Here is a 27,038-nt window from a genome sequence, read left to right as displayed (position 1 = left end):
TTCAAGAAACTATCCCTTTCGTGTCTCCAAGGTCTGTGTCTGGAAATATAGCTCATCCCCATTCAAGTCCATAGGGCTGTGCTGCAATACCCAAAACATTCCATGGACAAATATGAAGCTATTTCAGTTTTTTCCTGTCTCTTCTATACAAGGAAATGACCAACCTGAATGGCATTTCATGGATTGTTATTCCAATCATATCATTAGGTACCCCCAAATAACTGTCTCAAATATTAATTATGGGCTTGTAACACCTTTTTTTTTTTAGAGAAAAGTCACTTTTATAAGTTTAGCATTTTTTAAAGGGTTTTCCGGAACTTACATGGGTTGTCCCATTAGAAGATATTATCCTCTATCCACAGGATAGGAAATAAATATCTAATTGGTGGGCGTCCAACTGCTTTGACTCCCACTAATCACGAGACCTGGGGTTCTGAATGTAAGTCATTTGTGGACATTCTCATGACCAGTGGTGGTCTCAATGGTTGGATCCCTATCAGTTAAATAGTTATACCCTATTCTGTAGATAGACAATAACTTCTTTTGGTGGAACAATCTAATTAAATATCAATATCTCTCCTTAGAAGAGACCATCAATATCAGAAAAGTAGATACCCAACTACGCCGATCAACTCTTTGAAGGTGCCTCTTCATTGTGTAGCAGACACAGAGCCATAAATTACATAGTGGCTATGGCTGGTTTTCTAACGCAATTGCCTTCTCTTGAATAGAACTAAGCTTCAGAAAGGCCAGGTGACTGATGAACATGACTTCCAAGGCCAAAGATGCCACAGCACTTATCCAAGCACCGCAGACCCTCCAAACAGCTGATATGGGGTTTGCCGGGAGTTGGACCCTAACTGATGTTATATTGATGGTCTATCATAAGGATAGGCCATCAGTAATTAAGCCACAAAAAACTCATTTACGTTTTTCTTGTTTTGGAGACATTTCTGTATGCTGCTTGTCAAGTCTACCAGTCCATGACATTTTGCCTTTCAGTGACTAGAAATCAAAAGCTTCTAACAAGTTCCTACAAGCCAAGTTCAGTGGCTTCAAAGAAATGAATCTAACAAGTCGCTGCCTTTATTCAGAAATGGTGCTTTCATGTCAAATAGATCTTCTCTACTCTGCTAGTTTTATAAGTATTTACATTCACCATTTTCTTTTAATTTGGCATCGGTATTAGTTGGGAATTTTTCAGTATGATTTATGTTTGGAGCTATACATCAGAGCATATGCTTCATTCTATGACGTATTTGTGCTGTGAGTATATTTAGAGAGCGTCTTAAATTTGTGAAGTGAAGGAATAGGTAATTAAACTGCCAAATGCGTCGAGATGCCATATGCCTCTTATTTTTGGTAGAGAATGAGAAGACAATGTAAAAATAAATGAAAACTTTACCATTCTGTACATCAGACTGTTTTGATGTTTTATTCCGGAGGCTCCAAGCCTTTCTGAAATATTCCATTTCACTTGTACTGTGTCACGCATATAAAGTAACCTTGGGAAATAGGTATGAGGCAGAGACCGACAGATACATTGCACAGACTGACAAATACCAATAGAAATAAAGAAGGAGATCAGCATACTGACTATGAGATGACTGAACTGTAAATCTCTATTCAATATTGTGACCCTTGGTATAGGGTACTGGGACTGTCCTAATGTCCTAATTAGAGATCAGCGAACTTTGAAAAGTTTGGTTCGGCTGGTCTGCCAACTTTTGGCAAAGAGTTTGGATCAGTCCGAATCACTGGCGATTGCATCCAAGTCCAGGAGCCTAAGGGGCCCATAAGGCCTATCTTCTCCATATAGGGAGCCCAGTACTATGAATAAAGCATTATAGTTGGGGGCCCTGTTACAGATTTTGCATTGGGAAGCGGGAGATTCAGGTTACGCCTCTGCTTTAAGGAGTTAAGAGAAGTTGAGGGGCCCCAAGATAAACTTTTGCACCCAGGCCCATGAGCCTTTAGCTACACCCCTGCTGGTCCGAATCATTTGGATCTGAACCAGAACTTCACTAATAAACCTCCATGCAGATGTTGTTCTTGGTCAGATTTGAACCTCAGCACTGCAAGGCAACAGTGCTAACCACTGGACCACCACCATGTCTTTTATTGGGTTTGGCTGTGACAAACATGAAGTTCGGGTTCACACCGAACCCAACTTCACCAAAGTTCAACCAGAAACAGGGTTCTACTGGTTTTGTTCACTCAACAGTAGCCCTAATATTATCATAAATTAGCTGTATTTTAAGTGTCCGTCCAAGATTAGAAAAACATGGCTCTTTTGTTTTAAAACAATGCCCCCAGAGATCAGCCTAGGATAGGGGATAACTTGCAATATTGTTAAACCCCCTTAAAAGCTGAGCAATGGTTGTTTGCTACTTCCCCATATTGATTCTATACACAATTAATACTGTTTTTCCCCCAGGCTCTAGTTTCTTACAAATTGTGGCCAATAAGATGACTTGTAGTTCAGATGACACAAGTGGTTAAACATATTGTATGTGCATACATATTATGTAATATTCAGATATGTGCCCATCTGCTGCCTACTTTCCGATGGGACAACCTGTCTGTTCATCAGGATTAGTTGCATAAAGCCAAGAGCTACAAAAGCAAAGCCGAGTTACATCTTTTAATTGTTCCTCTTGAGTCTGAGCTCATGTCATTTCAGTCATTCTTCCAGGAAGACCGAGCAGAGGAGAGGCGACTGGAGAGGACTTTTGGACTTAAAAAGAACCTATTTGCAGAATTTCTGAGATCCATCTGTACTCTCCCAGGAAGTTGATTTAGCAGCCATGAATAGTGGAACTTCCCTGGAGGATTTTGTCAGAATGACTTTGCACAGCTGCCTACCATATACTGTAGTCTTATGTGGTCAGCAGAGAGACGTGCTTCCTGATCCCCAAGCCAAACAGTGTCAGTTTCATGTAGCGCTCACAATGTGCTGGACTGGAGATTATGGAGCCTGGAGGGGATAGTAAACTCATAAGCTGCCTGTAATGTGTCTGACATGATAGAATGAAACTCATCATTTTTAATATGGTGCAACACAAATCTGTATATTTGGAAACATTTCTACTTATCTTGAATTACAAAAGGTCAGGGCATGATGAGAGTTGTAGTTCCTAATTTTGTGAACAGGCGCAGATTACAGCCCACCGCCTTATAAAGTATGGTGGTGTAGGTTCCTATAGATACAAGTAGTCGTAATATATTTTTATCTATCATAAATCCTCAGTGATTGCACTTTTTCTTTAGCCCCTTTGTCCTAAAGAAACTACATGTATAGCCTTCAGGTACAGAGGTTGTATGGAGAAGGATTGGGTGCCGAACCCGCTCCAAACACAGTGGATGCTGGCTGTCATTAACAGCTAAGACTTGCCCATAACAGCCATGATCACTGTTTACACTGATCGCTAATCTTAATTCTTTAAGGGCTCAGTCACACGGGCGACGATCTGCCCATGTTTCTGCACAATGAGACGGCCGCACTGTTTGCGGACGACTCTCTGCATGACCAACTCCATTGTGGGTTATGTATTCTTTCACCATCCAGTGCGGAGAGTCGCCCGCACTTGCAGTGCAGCGGTCAGAATTGTACAGAAACACGGGCGGATCAGCGCCCGTGTGACTAAGCCCAAATGCCCCAATCAGTGTTCAGGGTTTTGAAACGGCTACCTCATCATAAGATCGCAAGGTGCTGTTTGGTTATCATGGCAGCTCAGAATCTTCTGAAAGGCACCAGGGCTACCATGTATTTCTGTCTTTTATAGAAATACCATATACTGCAATACTTAAGTATTGCAGTATATGGAATAAGCGATTAAAGGATCACAAGTTAAAGTCCTCTTTGGGGACTTAAAATAAGTGGGAAATAAAGTTTTTTTATTATCATAAAAGTTTTAAAAAAACATTTTCCTGTATTCATAATGAAAAAAATCAAAGCATATTTGGTATTGCCAAGTCCATAAAAGTCTGAACTATCAAAATAATGCAGAATCTATCCTGCACAGTGAATTTTTTCTGGTCACCTTGTCTACAAGAAAAAAATGTAATAAAAAGTAATCAGAACATCTTATGTGCTCCTAAATGGTACCTATAGAAACCTCAGGTCATCTCACCAAAAACAAGCCCTCACACAACCCTATTGAGGGAGGGATAAAAAACTTCTGGCAGTCAGAAAATGCCGACATAATTTTTTAAAAAACTAAATACATTTTGTATCATCGTGATTGTGCTGACCCACAGAAAAAACTACTGTCATTTTTGCTGCAGTGTGTACCCTGCAGCCTCCCCACCTCCTCTCATAAAGATGGCGAAATTGCATTTTTTTGCATTTCACTTCACTTAAAAATTTTTAAAAGCTTTTCAGTACATTATATGGTATATTAAAAAGGGCCACTGAAAAATAAAACTTGTCCCACAAAAATTAAGCCTTAGACAGCTATGGAAAAATTAAAGAGTTATGAACTTTTGAAAGTGGGAAGGAGAAACCAAAAATAGAAATAAAAGAGCCGCGTCCTTAAAGAGGTTGTCTAAGTTGTAACATCTCAGTAAAACCCCTTCCCCGTGCAGTAAAATAACCTATAACGATATATATTCACCCCTCCCTGCTCTCTCTGTGCCGGTCTGTGTTTATACCTGCAGTCCTGCCCGGGATGTCACAGGGGCTGCAGCCAGTCATAGAGGTCAGAGATTGATCGCTGAGCTGTTATTGGCTGCAGCCCCTATAATGCATACCAGACTGGAGGACCAGGCACTGGCATGGGATACAGCGGGAGGAGGTGAGTATATCGCTATTTGGCATTGGGGAAGCGGTTTTCCTGAGCTCTTACAACTTGGACAAACCCTTTAGGGGGTTAGAGTTGAACACAGGTTAGTTCCTCCTTGCCCAGACTAAGGATCACAAAGCAGGACTGAAGTATAATGTTCACATCTGATCACTGAATTAAAGTTATATTAATGCAGCGCAAACAAATATGAACTTTATTCTGACGATGTCCATGTTGCATTATTGTACAGGCCCAAGCAACAGGCAAAGATGGCTGAATACTGCAAGCAAATTTTCGGGGATGGACTATTGACAGAAGTGCTGGAGAAGTACCAGGTAAGTAAATGTTTCAGTTTTCAGTACTTTTACTGCGTCCTTCCAGTAAATAATGGGATTGTATTATGTAGACAACCCTAGTTGATGGGGTTCCCTGTTGGGCTTCCTTCAAGACAGAGAACATTACTATCATAGTGGCGATAAAAAGGCAATTAACCAAAGCAGACAGATAGATTATATAACTAGAGATGAGCGAGCATGCTCAGTTAAGGAAATTACTCGAGCGAGCATCGTCATTCTCGAGTAACTGCCTGCTTGTCCAAAAAGATTCAGGGGGCGGAGGGGGGGGAGAGAGATCTCCCCACCCCCACCCCCCGCTCTGAGCAGGCAGTTACTCGAAAATGCCGAAGCTCGCTCGAGTAATTTTCTTAATTCCTTCCAATCCAATTTTGGATTCAGGGTTTACTAAAAGGCTTTCTCTTTTTGCTGTTATACAACGGTGCAATCTGCTGGCTATAGCCAGTGTGTGTGTGCCAGAGAGGCTCCGACAGCAGAGTGGCTGGCAATAGACGGCAAGAATACCCTGTCGTACGTCTTTTGACATTGGAGCTGTACAAGCTTCAATCAGAATGTAGGAAGACGTCAGACAGTGGATTGGAAAGGGTTAACCGAGCATGCTCGCTCATCTCTAATTATAACCCTTAGGCTACCTACACACGAGAAACTTAGCCTGATATCGCACTCACCAATGTGAGTTTTTATGTGGATGCGAGACGTTTTTCGGGTAAAAAAACGTCTCCCATCACTTCTGTGAAGTAGCAATCAACCAGCACAAGTAGAGGAACGGCAAGTGTCTCCCATTATTTTTAACAGAAGCATCACACTCGCGTGCACATCGTGCGGCGTGCAATGTGTCTTATTGTCCCATTGAAAACAATGGGCGGTGTATTCCAAGGAAAGTGAAGAGATAGAACATGCAGTGTTTTTTTTTTCCCTCACCGTAATGCAGTGATGGAAAGCATCGCTCATGTGTATGACTCCATTCAAAAGAATACAGTTCATATTCGCACAAATTTTGTGAGTCTCACACAAAAACACACCAAACTTGGACAGAACAGAGCACAGGTAACAGATCATGCAGCAAGCTGCAACAGGACAGAGCAGAGCACAGGTCACGCAGCAAGCTGCAACAGGACAGACAACCAGGGCACAGACTCTACCGGCACAGACTCAAACATATAGTGCAAACCAGACAGACTCCACCCAGAGCTCACATGAACACAGATGAAACTCACAGCAAGTCTATGTGTCTTCATACCAGGGGGAATAGACAGTCCGCCACAGAACTGACAAAGGGAACTGTGTCAGGGATCCACCAAATGACACACAGAGCAAGACAAAAGACGTTTGGAGGCCACACCTGACAGGGGAAGGGAAAAGGGGCACTATATGTACTACAGACAAGGACTACAGAGGACTGTCTTGGGGAAGCAGAGAGACATAACAGACCTACATGCAACACAGATCTGAGTGTGAGCAAGCTGCACAGAACAGATATCAAGTTGCACAGAAATAACATGACTGCTCACCCTGGAACCCAGATAGATACTGACAGGAGCTGGGTTTATATGTGAGCACAGACCCAGAGGTTTGGCTAGCAGGAAGTACCACACCCAGCTAGCTCAATCAATTACCACCTGAGGGGCTGTACTGCTAGAAGCACAGTAGTTCAACAGATCCCAGCAGCACATCCTGACAATACCCATGGCTCTATGACAGAGTTGTATAGAGCCACAATAGAGCATCCATAGACTTCAGTGATGATCTCTCTGCTTCCATACGAACACAGTTTCAAAGTTTGCAGTCAGTAGTGGTCTGATAGAAGAGGAATGGAGAATGATTTGGCTCTCTATCCCCATCTATTGGCCACACATGTTATTACAGTATTTGTTTTTAGCTCTCTCACTTTTCATATTTTTTTTTGTCATTGATGAGGGCTTGATGTGATTTATTCTTTAATACAGCTTGAGCCTGGGGTCCCTCTTCCCAGCCCTATGGAACTGAAGTATAAAATTCTTGTGAAAAATAAAAAGAAATCTCACAAGTCTGCTGATGGAAGTAGAAAGAAGAAGCTCTCAGAACAGGCATCCAATGCTTGTAGCGACTCTTCTAGTGTGTTCGAACCATCATCACCTGGTGCAGGTAAGTTGGGAGCTAGGGTAGGGGTTACACGTGTCTCACATTTTATATGCAAATAAGGGAGATGGAACAATATCTCTGCAGCGCCACCTATTCCCAGTCATTGTTACAAGGCTTGTATAAAGTGTCTAACATTGACTTCCAATAGGTGGCGCCGCAGAGGTATTGTTCCATTTCCCTTATTTGCATATTACCCAGAGTAGCATGAATGGCCTTATAAGTCTCCTCACTCATTCACCTCCTGGGTGCTCTCCCTAAGAAGAAAACATAGCGTTCCTGACTCACATTTTATATACACTACTAGGAATGAACTTATAACAAGCAGTCTATGGGACAGAAGGCTCTTAAAGGATATCTGTACTGAAACACAATGTAGCAAATTGGTCTTTTTGTGCTGGCGCTGCTTCTCTGTTAGGCTTAATCAGCAATAGGCATCAGCCAGGAGGCTGGGCCGCAAAAAAAGTAGGCCGGCACCAAGCCAGCTTTCTAAAAGAAAATCTGTCTTTGTTGCCCATCACAACCAATCACAGCGCAGCTTTCTTTGTATCTCAGCAGTATATGAAATGAAAGCTGCGCTGTGATTGGTTGAGAAGGGCAATAGAGACAGATTTTCTTTTTGATAACTTTCATAAGAATGTGGTGCCTGCTACTTTCTGTGGCCCGGCCTGTATAAGTCTTGTGTTTTAGCATTTTTTGAGCCTTGCTTTTTCCTGCTGCCATCAGATGTAAAACGAGAAAAAAACAGGCAGCAGCAGAAATTTCCAATGTGGATAATTTGAGACAAAATGCAAAATGTCTCTGTTATTGACAAAACCAGCAAAAAAAATGCACTTTGGGGTAAGTAAGGGCTGTTACACATCTGCACCCGTGGTTCCACTTTCCTGCTCTGTTCAGCCTTGCAGCTAATCGGCGCTATTATTAACCCTTTAAATGCCACTGTCAATTCTGACAGCAGCATTTAAATCCCCCGAATGATCTTCAGGGGTTCCGTATGACCCCCCCCCCCCCCCCCCCCCCACACACACACACACAATAAGATCACAAGGAGTCGTGCGGATGTCATGGCAGCCAGGGGCCTTCTGGAAGGCCCCAGGGCTGTCTTAGCAGACTGCCTATTAAGCCGTCTCCGTGGGGTGGCTTGATAGACTGCCTGCCTGATCACAGTATGATGTAATCTTGTGGCATTACATCAAACTGTAGGAGTGATCAAAGCTTCGCCAGTTGTTGTACCCTGTGGGGACTAAAAAAAAGTAAAAATCAGAGCAATAGTGTTTTACCAAACATAAAAAAAAGAAAGTAGTATTTATTTACTCAGTTATTGATTTGGTTATTTACTCTGTCTTGTATTCACATATCCACTACTGTAACTGCAGACTGTCTTACCAAATTTGATTCTGTTAGTCGCTCGTACACAGACCTATCTTCCCGCTTTTTTTTTTTTTTTCAAACTCGCTGGCTATTGCGTGGAGTTTGAATACTCCAAGAAAAAAACACTGTTCATGTGCTACTATGCTCCGTAGTGGCGAGAGTAGTTGCTCATACTCCCGTGTGAAGAAGCCCTGAGTGTCAGCAGGAGATCAGTCAGTGTATGTAAACACTGCAGTCTAAGACCCCATTTACACAGACAGATGATCGTTCAAAAGTCGCTCAAACGACAGTTTGAGTGACAGTTTTAAGTGATCATCTGTGCATACCTTATAGTAGCTAAGTAGCTACCATACAATTATGCAGCTGGAGCGGGACACAGCCGCGGCCTCTAATAGAGCAATACAGCTGTTTTGCATAAGCAAACAGCTATATTGTTCTGCAAGCTTACTGCCCATGCCCTGCTGTGAATTCACAGCAGGACACAGGCACAGAGAATCTTATCAGTGCAGCCAGCTGTGATAACAGCTGGCTGCACTGATAGCAGCTGATCACTCAACTCAAGAAAAGTTGAAGTGAAGGATCAACGACTCGTGCACGAAAACTGCATGATGTCAGTGCATTTAGACGCATTGAGAATCGCTCAAAAGACGGCTTTGAGCGATTTTTGTGCGATTCTCATTGTGCCTAAATGGGTCATTAGTCACAATAGGAGATCTGTCAGTGAGGCTCTCCTCTCATGCACTTTTTATCAGCTAATTTATGACCACAACAAAGATAAACATTATTGTGGTCATCAATTAGCTGATAAGAAGATGCAGGAGAGGAGACTTAGGGTGGACGCACACTTCTGATTTTTTCTCTCTTGCGCTGCGAGAGCACAAGAAAACTATCGCCTCGCAGCGCAAGAAAGACGCCGGTATAGAACCAGAATATCGCAAGTAGTTTCAATAGGCCAGCGACAGAAGCGCTAGCCCCATTGGAAGCATACGGAGAATGCTGCGGACTTCTGCCACAGCTGTGACAGCTGTGGCAGAAGTCCACGGCATTCTATTCCATTGCTTTCAATGGGATTGGCACTGCTGCCGATCCCATTGAAATCAATGCTTTCTGCCAAGCCCCGCTGAATGATTATTGGGGAAGGGCTTGAAATATAGACCCTTCCCCAATAATCATCAATAAGTGTGGACACCCACTGGTGTTTTTTTCTCCACTGCGATGCGAGAGTAAAGTTAAAGTCTCGCATCGCAGTGTGAGAAAAAAAATCGGCATGACTCTTCAATGGGGTCAGCGGCAGCAGTGCCGATCCCGTTGAAAGCAATGGAATAGAATGCCGGGGACTTCTGCCACAACTGTCACAGCTGTTGCAGAGGATTCTTCATCCTCACGGTGCCCGTGGGGATGAAGAAAACTCCTGCCACAGCTGTCACAGTTGTGGCAGAAGTCCCCAGCATTCTCCATCTCTTTTCAATGGGGCTAGTGCTGCTGCCGCTGGCCCCATTGAAAAGACTGACGATATGCCTGCGTGATGCCGATATCCCGGAGTCAAGCCGATTTTTTTTCTCGTGATGCGAGACTTTAACTTTACTTTCGCATCGCAGTGGAGAAAAAAACACCAGTGGGTGTCCACACTTAGGCCTTTGTCAGACGGGCGTTTTTTCGCGCGATTTGTGGATCGCATGACAGATGCGCATGTGCAAATCGCGTGACCGGGGGCGAAAAATCGCGGGAAAAATCAGCACCTAGCCGCGTTTATGGTCGCAGCAAAACGCCCGTCTGACCGGAGTAAAATCGCCGTGCGCATCAAAATGCGCATGAAGCTTAGACTGGCCGGCGAAAAAACGCAGCTAGCTGCAGTAAATGATTTTAATGCGCACATAAAACGCCGAACGCAGATAGGCGCGATCTGCGAATCGTTGTGTACTATAATTTATCGCATATCCGCATAAAAAGCGGACATGTGACCGATACCATAGCGAACCATTGGTTCTATATATGCGCGAATCGCATGCGCAAATCGTGCGAAAAAACGTCCGTCTGACTAAAGCCTTAGACTGCAGTTTCTATATACAGTGATACATAGAAGCCTCAAAATACAAACAATGCAAAAATTCCAAGGAAACCCTATTGCAAAAATGATGGTCAGCTCAAAGCACATGCATTTAAGTGAAAGAAATAATTGCCCCTAAAAGGTGTCCCTAGTTTTTAAAGGAAATCTATCACCTTAGATGGTCCCTGGAACCGGATGTCATGAGTGAATAGTAGAAAGAGACTTCAGGCCTCAATTATCAAAACTGGCTAACAGTAAAACTGTCTTTGTTGCTTGTAGCAACCTATTAGAACTTAGCTTTTAGTTCTTAAACTGCTATGGAAAATGAAAGCTGAGCTCTGATTGGTTGCTTAGGGCAACAAAGACAGTTTTACTGTTAGCCTGTTATGATAAAAGAGGCCCAAATGGGTTCAAATTTGTAAAGGTACTTTTACACGGAACGGCTGTTGGGCGTATGAGTGCCCAACAACTGTCCCACCGACTTCCGCAATAGCCATTCTGCAAATGAAGGCAGAGCAATTTGGAGATCTCTTCCAGCCGCTCACCTCCATTCACTGCAAACAGACAGTCATTCTAAGATGAAGGACTGCCTGTATACAAGGGCTGATAGTCTCTTGGTTCCAGCTGATAGTCAAGTTCCAGCAACTATTCATGCAATAATTGCCCTGTGTAACGGTACAGTTATTTGTATATCCCTTACCGTTTCCTCTCTGCCAGGATTTCTTTGTTTAGCATGGACTATTGAACATGCGCAGAGAATGGAAAGGACTAGTCCTTTCTATGCATCAACATTCTGCAAATAGTTTATCTGCAGCTCTGCCCAGGGAGCAGGAGGGAATGTCGGTATACAAATCACACAACTCGTTGTCCTTATGTCTATTATGTTAGGTTATGTCTGATCTATCAGCTCACTCTCACTATTGTGGCAAGGTAGTGCACAGAATGGCCTGCAGGGGGCTGTAGACAGGCATGTTGTGTGCTAATCAGCAGGGACAGCCGTGTGGGTGTGTCTGGAGGAGTTAAAACCTCCAGACACATTGAGTTCCCTGCTGAAAGACAGGGGAAGAGGCTGTGGAGACAGCTTCATAGCTGCACAGCCTGCGCTTCGCTGTGGACCAGACTGTGTTCATCATGTGTCTGACAGGGAAGGACGTCCCCTAGATGCCCTTGTTGTGTAGGGTGGCAAGGACACTGATGGTTGGAAAGCCTGAATTTTGTGTTAGCTTCCAGTATGCTGATGCTGTATTCCGTTGCTGTGAGTGCAATAAAGTTGGGCAAAGCCAAAGATTTCATGAAGTCGGTTGTCCCGTATCTCTATGAGAGTGGTGCCAACCAGCTTAAGGAAGAAGATGGTGTTCCCCAGGAGCAAGAGACCCCCAGATTGCCACACTATACATAAAGTACTATCACAAATTAACCTATCTTAATAGTTTCATACTTCTACAATCAGCTCTGCCATATATATATATATATATATATATATATATATATATATATATATATATATATCGTATGTATGGTAGAACTGATTGTAGAAGTATGAAACTATTCAAATAGGTTAGTTTGTGATAGTACTGTATGTATAATACTGAATGTATGTATATATGTGTGTGTGTATATATATAACATAGACGGCACTGAAGAATGCCTGCTGTGACTGTAAGTGCATGCCAGACCAGCCACGATAGTCATGTATTTATTATTCGCCATCTGCGCTCTCCTGGTTATAAATAAATGATAATCATCATTTCACAATTTATTCCTCCTAGGTTTCCCATTCAGTTTGCCTAATGGCTTTTTTTTTGCCTTTAAAAGCCTAGAAATATGACCAGATTAAAGTAGGCAGCTTGAGTACGGCGCTGCACATACATCAGCGTCAAATAGCTATTAAGTGAGTCGAAGAGCGGCACCATGGTGGGTGTCACATACTGGTGGAGGGGCCTGGTGAACCAGAAAATGATCCCGCGTCCATGAGTGCTTTCAAATGCATGTAGAATAAAATGCCTTTATGAATAGCGTGTTGTGAGTACGGAGAGCCCGGCAGGATGAAGAAGAGGTATGTGGGATATCTGCCATCTATATCAGGCCACTGTGAGATATATGGGAGAAGTGGATCCATAAGAGTCTCTTCAGCTCTATATGACTAGTGGAAGGAACTTTTTGTCTTCTTCCATGAGAATGAAGATAACGGGAACTTTCGTTGCCCCCCAGTGTAGTGATAATTATCACAAATCCTAAGGGAACTATTGAGGTCGGTAGAGCAGCTTAGATCCATCGTGAGCGTGTGTATATGCACTGACTTACTAATTTTAACATTAAGGGCCCCTTCACACGAGTGTATGCATTATAATGTAGTAACATAGTAACTATAGACAGATCTCTGTTATGGCATACCTGTCGCAACTCGGGATCGGGGCCACGGGGGTATCACAACATCATCCCTGGCCCATGGGATCCGAGAGCATGTGCCTTGTCATTCAGCACTGGGCGCCAACATGTACACCGTTATCTGCTGCTGTGGGGATTGGTTGGGTTGGCCAGACAACCAGAATGGAACTGCATGTTCCCCAGCCCCTTCTCCTGGAAGGCGCTGGATATTCATCTGCCACTGGATCCTATTCCCTGGGATGTTTTTCCCACTTCACCATTCTCAGCTTTGTACGAGAAAATTGTTGGCAACTTTTGGAATCTTTGCCCTGACTAGTCCGGCACCGATGGCCAGCCCTCGTTTGAAGTTGATCAGATTGCTTGATTTTTCCATTCTTATGTATAATTCACGAAAAACTTGCTCACTTGATCTTATGCTGCACTTCGTGGTCACAGGTCTGATGGCCGTACAGGGAAGCTCCAATCATGGGAGAGCTGGGGTCTCTAATAAAGTGGCATTCAGTGTATAAAATACAATGTAGCAAACGTGTAGGATCATCATACTCTTTTACAATTTCAGACCAGATTCACACGGGCATAAGCACATTTGCGTTCTTATGAGTGTAACGTTTTTGCGGATTGAATTATTTTTTTGCGCACATGTTGGCATATTTTACTATACATTGGCATGTGCATTCGCGCTCGCAAAAAGATACGCACCAATTGTAATGGCTAATTAGTCTAATGAGTTCCAGATGTGTTCTGTTTCCTGCACAATTGCGCAGTGTTTCACGCATTTCCTAGTAGATTTTGTGCACAATTACACATCCCCATTAACTTCAATGGGAACGTTTGATGCGCAGCTGCACAAGAAAATACGTCATGCTTCATTGTTTGTTTTTTTTGCGCTACCAGATTGCCCAGGGAAAATCCGCACATGTGAATGAGTCTCTTGAAATCAATGGGTTGTATTATCTGCGTATTGGATGTGTACATTTTGCGTGCGCAAATATACCCATGTGACGCCGGACTAAGGGTGACTACCCACTGGCGTTTTTTTTTCTGCTGCGAATTTGCTCCTATTTTTTCTTCCAATTCAAGTCAATGGGACTTCCTAATGTTAAAGCCGCAACGCGACGCAACGCAATGCGACATATCGCGACGCAACGCATCTTTGCGTTTTTAACATTAGAAAGTCCCATTGACAATTGGAAGAAAAAATAGGAGCAAATTTGCAGCAGAAGAAAAAAGGCCAGTGGGTAGTCACCCTTAGGCTTTACAAATTGGCTTCTTGATACGATAGGGTATTGTGCAGAATATTAGTCAGCCACGTTTGGCCGTACCAAATCCTGATGGACGTGAGAGAACAGCACGTTAAGTCATTCGGAGAGTAATTAAAGGGCAATCAGTTTGTAGTAACTAACATGACGTGACCGTCAGCCCGTAAGTGCGGAGCTGCATGCCAAGCTCTACTTAAAGACTTCAGGAACTGTTTGTACTTGAGAATGCAGGCGACTCCCTTCACATGTAAGAAAGCAAACACTGGTGTGGCGGCACACGCCGAAGCTGATCATTCATCCTAGCCAAGGACATTGTATTTCTATCAGAGGGTGGCGACTAATGATAGTGCCTAGGAGCCCGCGCCTATTCATATCCCCATAAATATTCAGCCACATGTGACTCCGAAAATTAGAACGCACAGAAGTGGCAACAAAACGTCACCCACCTTGTGCAGGTCATCTAGACAAACGGAAAGTGTAACCCCTTTGACCTCCTTTACACGGGCGACACCGCATCACTGCACCGTGCAATATCGCAGCGATTTTCTCGCAGCAATATCGCAATTTTGTAGCGCTACAAAGTCGCATGTGATACTACAAAATCGCACGACTTTGTAGCATCACGTGCAAGGATTTTCGGGGGGGGGGGCTTGAAATATAAGCCCTACCCCGAAAATAAGCTGTAACTAAAGGAGAAAAAAAAAAGTATACATCACCTCTTCCGCATTGTCTGGGGTGCCGCGGCATCTTCTCCCCAGGTCCCGGCACTGATCTTCTTCTTCATCTTCTGGCCGGGATTGAAAAATCCCCGGCTGCTGGAAGCGCTGGCTGTGATTGGCTGACATTTAGCCAATCACAGCCAGTGCTCGGAGAATGGTTGTAATTGGTTCAATCACTACCATTCATCGAGCATTTGCTGTCATTGGCTAAATGTCAGCCAATCACAGCCAGCGCTTCCAGCAGCTGGGGATTTTTCAATCCCGGCCAGAAGATGAAGAAGAAGATCAGTGCCGGGACCTGAGGAGAAGATGCCACGGCGCCCCAGACAATGCGGAAGAGGTGATGTATACTTTTTTTTTTCTCCTTTAGTTACAGCTTGTCTAAGGTGATGTATGTGTATTTTTTTTTCCGGCAGTTAGGGCTTAGATTATAGCTTTGACAGTAGCATTTGCTACAGTCAAAGTTGCATCGCATTGCATGCAAACCGTGTTTTCGTGCGATGTGATGCAATAGAGAGGAAGGCTCTATAGAGAAACATGGGCTACAAAACCTCGCGGGCATATCGCTGGACCTGCGAGGTTTGTGTGTCATTTTGTAGCATGCTACAAAACATCTCATGTGTAAAGTAACACCCAGGAAACCATGGGCTTCATATACATGCGATTTGTAACATTGTAGCAACGCTGCAAAATTGCGCGACTTTGTCGCCCGTGTGAGCGAGGCCTTAAGGGCGCAGAGCTATTTTTTTTTCTCATTTTTGGGTTTTCATCCCCACTATTAAAAAAAATCATACCTCTTTTATTTACCCATCGATGTCGCTGTCTGAGGGCTTGTTTTTTGCGGAACGACTTGTATTTTTCAATAGTGCTATATAATGTACCGTATAATGTACAGCAAAACGTTAAAAAATTTCAAAGTGGAGTGAAATGGAAAAAAATCAAATTCCGCCATCTTTGGGTCCGTCTACGATGTACACACCGATAGCTTTATTCTATGAGTACAATTACTACAATACCGAACTTGTATAGTTTTTTTTATTTTTTGCGGGACTACTAAAATAATATCTTTGGGGAAAAAGTATATCTTCTGACAGCCATAACTTTTTTTTATTTTTCCGTGGACATAGTTGTGTGAGGGCTCATTTTTTGTGGACTACATATGACTTTTGAATCACCTTCTATTGGATTTTTCTTAGAGACGGCTTGAGCAAAAAAGCGCAATTCTGACATTAAGTATTTTTTTTCTGCCAACGTTCAACGTGCGGGGTAACTAATGCATTACTTTAATAGATCAGGATTTTATGGACGGAACGATAGCAAATATGTTTTTTATTTTTTTTTTTAGATTTTTAAAATTCTAAGTATGGCAAAACTGTTATTACCTTTTTTTTAAAATAATTAATAAAAAGTTTTTAAATTAATTTTTTTTTTTTTTAGTCCTCATAGAGGACAAGAACCTGCAATGCTTTGATCTCTTCTGCAGTATGATGTAATGCCATAGTATTACATCCTACTGCGATCTGACAGGAAATCTATCCCTAGGGGCTTTTGGAAAGCCCCTGACTGTCATTGCAACCGAATGACACCCTGTGATCTCATCGCAGGTGGACAGTCGGAACCCCGAACATCATTGGGGCATTTAAGGGTTAACAGCAGCGATCAGCAGTGGTGCTGATTGGAGCTGTTGTGGGCAGGTGTTAGTTGTAGGACAGCCCGCATCCGGAATGCATGAAGCGGGATCGACTCCTGACCACCGATCTGATTGGCTTAGTAACATGCTAAATGCACCTTCAGGCCTTAGTCAGACGGGCGTTTTTAGCCGCGATTTGCGCATGCGCATGCGTCCGGCGATTTTTTAAAACCATTGCTTTGCAATGGTATCGGACACATGAGCGCTTTTTATGCGCTCGTCCGATAAATTATAGAACAAAAAATCGCAGATCGCACCTATCTGCGATTCCTGTTCTCTTCTGTATATGCGCTCAATGGGGCCGGCGGCAGCAGCGCCGACCCCATTGAGAACATATAGAAGACAAATCATTCTTCTCTGCCACAGCTGTAACAGCTGTGGCAGAGAAGAACGATGTTTGCCCATTGAATTCAATGGAGCGGCAATACAGCCGCTCCATTGAAAGCAATGGGCTGCCGGCGTGCGCGGGGTGAATTGTCGGGAAGGGGTTAAATATATAAGCCCTTCCCTGCAGTTCATCCTAAAATGTGTTAAAATTTAAAAAAAATTGTATACTCACCTTTCCGCTGCAGCCGGAGTCCAGCCGCGGCCGCTGTCAGTTCTCCTGAACTGCTTCTTGGCACTATTCAGCCGGCAGGGCTTTAAAATCCCCGCCTGCTGAATGATCTGCCTCTGATTGGTCACAGCCCTGACCAATCAGAGGCTGAAAACACTCACACACCCATTCATGAATTCATGAATGGGTGAGTGACTGCTGCCTCTCAGCGCTGAGCCAATCAGGGGCAGGTCTGACTCACATCCATTCATGAATTCATGAATGGGTGTGAGTGAGGCATGCCTCTGATTGGCTCAGCGCTGAGCCAATCAGGGGGCAGGTCTGACTCACACCCCCTTCACACCCACTGCAGGATGGCCACGCGGAGCTCCGGCTGCCGGCAGAAGGTGAGTATACAATTTTTTTTTATTTTAACACATTTTAGGATGGATTGCAGGGAAGGGCTTATATATTTAAGCCCTTACCGACAATTCATCCCGGGCTCGCCCGCAGCGCATTGCTTTCAATGGAGACGGCTGTATTGCCGTCTCCATTGAATGCAATGCGCTGGGCAGCTCCGGCCCGTTTCTAATGAAACGCGGCTAGGAGCAGATTTTCGGGCGACTTGCGCGCACCGGTCACGCGATTAGCGGATGCGCATCCGTCATGCGATCCGCAAATCGCGCGAAAAATTGCCCGTCTGACTAAGGCCTCAGGCATGCTCATAATGCCTGAACACCCAGGGTGACCCAATAAGGGCACATTCATACAAGCGTATCACGTAATACGCAGTGAATAGAACCCATTGATTTCAAAGCGTTCATTTACATGGGCATAAGTATAATTCGGACGTGCAAACACATAACTATTTGCGCTTCCAAAATGCGCTTAAATCTGTGTGAACGACCCCTTAAGAGTCTCCCTTTAAAGGGGTTGGGCCAAGATGTCATCCCCTGTTCATACACTCTATTGGGGCATATGACCATCATAGAGGACGGTAGCCCCCCGAGACCCTCTTCTATGTCACTCAGTAATAGTGGCTGCTGATAGGGTGGTCCACTTCCTATTACTGGACAGCCATTTATGTGAAGGCCTATAAGGTCTATAACATTAGCTGTCTGCCTGGGGTGCCAAGAGCAGGACTGGGGCCGATCACTTGATCACCCTGAGCCCTGCATTCTCAAAGGGGTTGTGCTCCCTGACACAAGTGCTTATAGGCTTAGGGCTCATCTACAGATGTGTTACAGCTCATACTGCCATTTTTCCTGGTTGCATATGGAGATAATCATATGTCATGCTATGACGACACTAAGGGGCATTCAAGTTTTAAAGCCTCTCTCTAGCAAAGTCAGACTCCTACTGCACAGTGAGGAAGGGCAAAACCCCTGAAACAGCTGTCTGTGTTTGGGCGCTGACTTTGCTTTCAATTCCTGGTCATTGTTACAAGGCTTGTATAAAGAGTCTTACATTGACTTTAGGTGTTGCTGCCTTCCAATAGGTGGCACTGTGGAGGTATTGTTTCATCTCCCTTATTTGCATATTACCCAGAGGAGCATGAATGGCCTTTTGAGTCTTCTCACGCACCGTCGAGGTGCTCTCCCTAAGGAGAAAAGATAGCATTTCTGACCCAAAAACATCCTGGCACTTCAAGGGCATATGTACCCTAGAGACAGTCCATGCAGGTGCTATGAGGCTCCTGGAAAGTCAAATCCATTTCTCCCACCCATCCTGGATTTAGAGGGATAGTCCCAGATTTTGGAGGCTGTCCTACCTTCCTGGGAGGTAGGAAACCTGTTTGGCACCATGGATGGAGTGAATTAAACAATTTTATACTCACCTCGCTCGCTGCCACACTGGTCTACGCCGTTCCTATTACTCCCCGCTCCCTTCTTGGTAGTGGGACCATGTGATCATGTGGCCAATCAGTGGCTGAGGCACCATTATGGTGAGGAGGTCACTGAGGGGCACTATTACTGTGAAGTGACACAAACGGCATGGCTTAAGGTGTTTTTAAGATGGAACGATTATCAAAAAAAATCATTCAAACGAGTGAAAGTGAATGAATCGTTCAGCTGAAACGCAAACCAACGGCCAAACAACGAATGATAACCATTCACTTTTCATTCAAGGGACATTAGTCTTGTCCCTAAATGGGCGTTAAGAACCAGCTCAGGGATGTAGTGTCCACAGACAGAGGGGCAAAATATTTTCGGGTCACGAACAGGACCTTCTGTTGAATATGATGATGTCAAGAAGCAGCAGAAAGCAACCGAATGTTTTGTAATGTACATCTACAAATCGCTGAAGAAGATGTTAAAGGGGTATTATTTCCAATTCCTATGGGCATAAACAGATCCATCGCTCCGAATCTTTCAGCGGTACATCAGTAATCATTAATTGTCGCGCCTCTATTTTTGATCGTTAAAGTTTGAGATTCCTTCTCAAGTTGTGTAAGATATGAGCAAGCGCCCCATGTAACGTCATAATGTAACACCGCAAACTATTTATGTCTCCTAATCATTTCCTCTATAAACAGGCGAAGAACTCGTCCCATCTGTAAAGCTGGCTTTAATTTGAAGTTGTCTCAATAGCTATGTGAGGTCGCCACCCGGTGGTGAAAATGTAGGATGACACTCATGTTCATAGAGGGGAAAGGAATTCTTAACCAGACAATATCAAAATGTGCTCAGCTCTAATGGGAACACACATATATATTTCACACATATTCCAATATTTTGTGATGGACTTTAAGTTCATTATATATGACAATTTGAAGTATTGCAAAATAAAATGAGCAAATAACTTCGGTTTGCATTACAGTGTAAACCATCTGAATGAATGAACGATATTGGTACTTCTGTGAGCTAGAGGCATGCAACATTTGCCCAACTACCGAAGTGGAGCAATGCTTTAAACCCTTTCATGGCCAGGAGTCATTGATGCTCCTGTATTCGGCTCACATTCTGCAGTTCTGGTATTCCCGCTTTCAAAAAATCATAACTTTTTAAAATTTTTCCGGTGACATATCTACATGAGGGCTTGTTTTGCATAGAACGAGTTGTATTTTGCAATAGTACTCTGTAACCTACCATGTAATGTATTGGAAAACTTGGGGAGAAATAGGAAAAATAGGCATTTTCACCATTTAGGGGATCTTATGGCATTCTTGGTGCAGTAAATGGCTTGCTATCTTCATTCTGTGCGTCAGTACGATTACAGCGATACCAAATTAATCATTTTTTATGTAGTACTACCTAAACAAAATATCATTTTAATATAAAAAAATTGCTTTCTGCCACCCTTTATTGACTCCCATCACGTTTTCCTTTTTGTTATGCCGATAACAACTTGTGATTTTTACTGGTACCATTTTGGAGTATATGCAAATTGGCTGCTATTTACACTGAGCGATCCGCTCATCGTCCATCGTTTATGCTGCATAAACGATGGACAATGAGCTAAACGATTATTGTTCAGTGTAAATAGCAGCCGTTCAGTATTGAACGGCCACTATGTTAAGTCAATGGAGAGGGGCGTGGGAGCACGAGGAGTGAAATTTCCTACAGCCCCCCTGCTGGCCGCTCTGTGAGCGAGCCAGCAATACTAGCTCCTGTGCAACAGCATGGGAGCAAGACTGTGCGGGGACAAGTGTCGGGCATCGTTTGCCCGACATTCGTTCCATCTAAATGGGCCTTAAGCCGACAGCAGCCAGGACCTTGGATGACGTCCCCATAGTGTGATCACCTGTGACAGGGAAGTCTGAGATCACATGACAAGCGGCTCATCACTGTATCCACGAGTCTGGTGATGTGTGGAAATCAGAATGGATGTGGATGTAGCAGAGCTGCATGTGTGTGTGATGTGTGTTAATCAGGTATAGCAGAGCTGTGTGTGTCATGTGCTGTGTGTGTAATGTGTGTGAATCAGGATGGATGTAGTAGAGCTGTCTGTGTCATGTGTATGAATCAGGATGTAGCAGAGCAGTGTGTGTAATGTGTTGGGTCAGGATGGATGTAGTAGAGCTCTGTGTGTGATGTGTGGGGATCATAATGAATGTACCACGTAGTAGAGCTGTGTGTGTAATGTGCTGTGTGTGTAATGTGTGGGAATCAAGATGGATATAGTAGAGCTGTGTGTGTAATGTGTGAGGATCATAATGGATGCACCATACAGCAGAGCTGTGTATGAATCAGGATGTAGTGGAGCTGTGTGTGTAATGTGTGGAAATCAAGATGGCTGTAGTAGAACTGTGTGTGGCATGTAGTAGAGCTGTGTGTGTAATGTGTGGGAATCAGGATGGATGCTGTGTGTGTGATCTGTGGGGATCAGGATGGATGTAGTAGAGTTGCGTGTGGCATATAGTAGAGCTGCGTGTGTAATGTGCTGTGTGTATAATGTGTGGAAATCAGGATGGATGTAGTAGAACTGTGTGTGTGATGTGTGGGAATCATAATGGATGTACTATGTAGCACAGCTGTGTGGCGCACTGTGCCACCAGAAACACTGGTGCTATAATTTCCTAATAATTACCAGTAGAAACTAATAGGCTGACTAGGATGAAAGACAACCCAGCCGGCTTGTCAATGCTGGCACCAGAGATGCTATTCCCTTGGTGTCAAGCACAGAATAATACTGTGCATGCGCCACCTTGGTGCATCACCTGGTTTTTATGTAGCGACGTCACTCTGGACTCGTGCCGGCAACCCAGAAGTCACGGCGTAATTGGTTCGGTGACATCATTCTAATCATGTATATGTTACCGCAAGTTATGTTTTCATAGCTGTAGATAAGATGTTTTAAAATTCCTTTGCCATACGCAAATTAGATTTGAATAGTCCAGAGGGCGTACCCGAACTGTTCCAGCCACCCAGAGGCTTAATCCAACCTCTCTGCCTCTGAGCGATGTGGATGATGTCCTGCAAGCCTGTGAAGATGCCAATGCCCCAGAAGTCAGGGCAGGACTGGAGCATGTCTAGAGGAGCCGGTTGAGTCTTCCCAGGTCAGTCTCTTCTGCTTATGGAGAGCCTGTCCAATCCTGTATTACACAAACATCTCATTTATTTGAATGGGCAATGTGTGATACTTACTTTCCCCTTTGGAGCAACTGGAGAGGAATTAAAAACTGCCAACTTTCCTACAGATTACAGTTTATCGTTGGCGTTCCCACCAGGGGGACATATTGTAGTGAGCTTATTGTCAAGTGGCCCTTCCAGCAAGAAGAGATTGTCCTACACGGAGAACCTCTTTAATCATCATCTTTCTTTTTGTCTATCCCGTCAATATGACGAATGTATTATAGTCCCAATAGTGCAATATTCATTTTTTTCCTCCAATGTCCTTTCTAGCCCGTTGACTTCAGAGCCATAACTGAAGTAATTGTACAAATGTAGCGTCTCCTCTTATTTTTCTTTATACATTGTTTTATAGACAGGAGGTTTGATGTAATAAATCTTAGTGCCAAGAAAGAGGCCATTGTTCTGGCATTTCCTTTTTGAGGATTGAAATGCTCAGCGGCGGCGGACCCTCCGATGATTTTACACTTCCCTTTATTTGGCGGCTCGGTTAAGGAGAAAGCATTTTACTTGTCAGTTGTGCTCTTTGTCTAAACTACCTAAACTCCTCTGTGCTGCTGCAGGGAATGTATATTGTGTTATTTCCCCGCTGTATTCCTGGGTTCGCTTTCTCTTCAGTTCTTCAGCTTCCTATTGCTCTTAGTTATATTCCAAATGTTACACTAGTTTCAAGAATTTCATATAACTTTAGGCAATGCTGTTATATACTACTAATCCATGCATGTCTGATTTCCTTAAAGGGGCAGCATCTTCACCTTATGGGGTGATTTAGCTACTAGGCATATTTAGGGATAGTTTTGCCGGTCCTGAAGAGGAAACTCCTGCTGGCAGCCAGCAATACACATCATAGGGTGATCCATCTTTATTACCATCATTATTATCAGCTTTAGCATCACTAAATGTTGTGCCATACCTCATCTTCTTATGGCTGTTCTGTAGATCTGTTTCCTCATACATGTGCTATGGTGTTATACATGTGACAATTAGCAATGTCCTTTTTTGGCATTTGTCCATTTGGCTGGATTTTGACAAATTTTATACTTGTCATTATTCACCTTTTTCTTCGTCATGATGCATGTTGGTGAAGTTGTAGCATAGGATCCACATCATCTTGTAAGGATCTCTTGGGATTTTTTTTTAATGAGTGATGGGATAAACCTCCACAGCGCCACCCACTGCAATGGTAGTACCCTGCCTCCACAGTGCCAACTATTAGAATAGTAAGTACCCTGCCTGCACAGCACCACCCATTGGAATGGGAAGTATCCTAACTTCACAGCGCCACCCATTGGAATGGTAGGTACCCTACCTCCACAGCACCACCCATTGGAATGGTAGCTACCCTATGAGTCAATATCTGATGACACAGCAGGTCTTGCACAATGACTAGAAATGTAAGCCAAACCTGTTAAAAGGCCAACTTGACTCATTGACTCTGAGTAGCTATCATCCCAATAGTTAGCAGTGTCGAGGATTATTCTATCCCTCATTTGTATTGTTTTTTTTTCCCAGGGAGCATTGCATGGCCTACCTAAAACTCCCTACATTTTTGTGGTGCTCTCCACAAGGAGATACATTACACTACCCCCCCCCCCCCCCCCATGCCTCATTGAGCTATTTGTAATGAAGGTTGACAATGCTTCTGTGGTACTGCATAGAAACTGAACCCTAGTGTCCCTACAAAAAACTAGAATGGGACTGGGCTTCAGTACCAGTGAAAGTCATCCATACAGACAAGCTCCTGTGTCTTCACTTGCTGAGGCATTGCATCTCTTTCATTCTACTGATTGAGAGGTATTCATGAAGTCGGATCCCCAGTGGTTGAAAAGTGATGGCCTATCCTAAGGATAGCGCATCAGTGTTCAAAGAAGTTTTCCAACAGTGAAATAAATTCTATGGGCAAGGAATGGGTTAAAAAAAAACAATAAGCTATATTCACAGGTCAAATGTCATGAATTGACATGTTCCTGCCGAAACCTGTGGTTGCCTGAGTGGTTGTATGTACAATGAATGGCACATGACTAGGACAGTGGAGACCAGCTTCTGTGCTGAACTGGGGAGATACCTGACCCGGGACTATGGACTGGCTGGAAAACAGATGCACAAGAAAAAAAAGGGAGTAAGTCCAGTGTAGGGTAAAAACTCTTTCTCTTTATTGTAGAATTCAAACAGACATGGAAGAACTAGAAGCATGTGCCATCCTACATGTTTCAGGCAGAAATGTTGTCCTTAATCATAGACATGCTTGCCTGAAATATGTAAAACGGCACACGCTTCTTGTTCCTCTATGTCTGTCTGGATTTTTCAATAAAGAGAAAAGAGTTTTTTACCCCACACTGGACCATTTTCCTGTGCACATTCCCCAATGAGGGCCATACTGTGTGCAAAGGATTGTCAATAACCCCTTCATGTCCACTATCTGTATATATACAGCCTAATTGTCATTGCACCATGCAACTAGGACGTGTATATAAGTCCTTTACTGGCACGTCTCACTGTATATCACTCAGACAGTAAAGAGATTGGGCCGGCACTTTATCAGTTCAACTCTAAGGCCGTATTTACACGGGTGTGAAAAAAATGTAGTTACATGTATAGTTCTGGACGATTGTGAGATGCGCAGCACTCATGTGATATAATAACTAGAGATAGAGCAGTTACTCGAGCGAGCATTGCTCTTCTCAAGTAACTGCTTACTGGAGTGAGCATGCTTTGGGGGGGGGGGGCCTGAGTGAGCGGCGGGGAGGAGAGAGAGATAAGAGCGTCGCTCACTTGAGTAACTGCTGTATCTGAACGTGCTCGCTCATCTCTAATAATAACCCATTATTTACAATGAGTATATGAGTGTATTTACACATGCGCAATTTTTCTCTCGAGATAGAAAAATCATAACACGACCTACTTTTTGGCAGATATTGTCCATTTCTATGGGAGCGAAGAAAACGGCCTCACACTCATATACAGATACAATTTTGATGTGAGTGCAATACGATTTTTTCGTTTTCCTATTGAAATAACATGCGATTTTCATACATGTGAAAATCACACGTAAAAATCACACGTACAGAGATGCGATGCAATGTGTTTTTCTCGCATAATGCATCGCAATCGCAGGGAAAATTTGCTGTTTGCAGGTGTGCTATCATTCCGAATAAATACAGCCCATAGAAATAAGGCCCTATGAAGTGACAGGGGGTTATAATGACCGGCTCTCATAAATGAAGAGTGATGAACATAGCGGTCAAAGCGAGCCGAATTACCAGCTAATGACAGGTGAACCAACAATAATTATGGCCACCATTGTTCCCAGGTCTTCCAGTGATGATGAGTTAATCGGAGTACACATAATTGGCGTTGTTATGTGCAGAAGAGACAGAAAAGGGGGCACATTGATTTTAAGGAATGCTGGCATCCAATAGGTGGCACTGCAGAGGAATTGTTTATTCTTCCTTATGTGCAGGTCTGAAGGAGAGGTAACACACAGGCCTATCACATCCTTGCACCCATGTAGCGATCTTAAAACTGTCACATTCCTTGCCAGTGGACTGATTAAGTATTTATTTCTCTGCTCATCTTGTCTGATTTTGTTTAAAGTACAAATTAAGGTCCATTTAGACGCAATGATTATCGCTCAAAAGATGTTTTTGGAGTGATAATCGTTGTGTCATTTACAGCGCAAGATGATCGCTCAAACATTGAGAGATCACCTTGCACTGCGAGCGGAGGATGCAGAAGACAAGCGGGGTGTCCCCCCTTGTCTTCTGCATCCAGCCTTTCTCTGCTCGGAGCGCCCGGCTGTTATACAGCAGGCACTTCGAGCGGAGTATGGAAATTAGAGCTGGATCGCTCTGTTCTTCATACTCAGTTGTCATCAGGGAGCCGGATACAGCTGAAACAATAGTATTAGCTGTATCCCGCTGTGAATCCCTGATAAGGCTCATCGTTGTCTTTCAGCAAGCTGATAGACAATAATGAGAGACGGCTTAACGAAAACTGCAGAATGTCAGTGCAGTTACACACAACGATTATCGCTATAAAGACTGCTTTTGAGCGATAATCGTTGTGTCTAAATGGGCCTTTAGTCTCCGATTTCTGTGCCTTTTCATGTGTGTACATTTGTATTTATACATGTCCCATCCAAATCTGTTTCATTATGCCTGAGGAAGGATTCTGAGAGGATCCGAAAGCTCGCAATAACATCATGTATTTTTATTAGCCGTTAAAAGGTATCATATCTACAAGACTACTTGTTGCTTTTTACTGGGAACCATCACATTTTGCTCTACTGGCTAACACCGTACCGAACCTTTTTTTTCATTTACACATATATTTATTAATGTAAATTAGATCACCTCTAAGATGTGTCTTTTCCAAGCTGAACAAGCCTGACTTTTATAGCCTCTCATAATAAAAGAGACGTTCTGTCCCATTTAATAATCTTTTTCTTGTCACTGTCATTTAATAATCTAGTTATTCCAACTTCTGAACTCCACCCAGCTCACCTACATCCTTTTAGAATGTGAAATCCAAAACTGAATCCCATACTAAGAGACTTATAGAGGGGTAACATTACATTGGGATAACAGGTTTTTATCTCCTTTTACTGTAGAGACCACCCCAAAATCTTATTTGCTTTTGCAGCTGCAGCCTGACATTGAGTACTGCTCCTTAGGCTCCATTCACATCTGTGCCCTGGGCTCTG

General features: G+C 43.5%; 1 protein-coding gene across 1 annotated transcript in view; it reads left to right on the top strand.

Moving 5' to 3' along the window:
- Positions 1-27,038, top strand: part of PLCB1 (phospholipase C beta 1) — a 630,414-nt gene that overhangs the window by 449,770 nt on the left and 153,606 nt on the right. Inside the window, exons 13-14 of the mRNA XM_066595662.1 lie at positions 5,035-5,119; positions 7,084-7,261. Coding sequence (XP_066451759.1) covers positions 5,035-5,119; positions 7,084-7,261 — 263 coding nt within the window. The remainder of the gene's footprint in view (positions 1-5,034; positions 5,120-7,083; positions 7,262-27,038) is intronic.

This window comes from Eleutherodactylus coqui, chromosome 3 (assembly GCF_035609145.1).
Source record: "Eleutherodactylus coqui strain aEleCoq1 chromosome 3, aEleCoq1.hap1, whole genome shotgun sequence".
NCBI lineage: Eukaryota > Metazoa > Chordata > Amphibia > Anura > Eleutherodactylidae > Eleutherodactylus > Eleutherodactylus coqui.
Note: the sequence above shows the minus strand (reverse complement) of the source record. Positions and strands in the feature narration are given on the sequence as shown.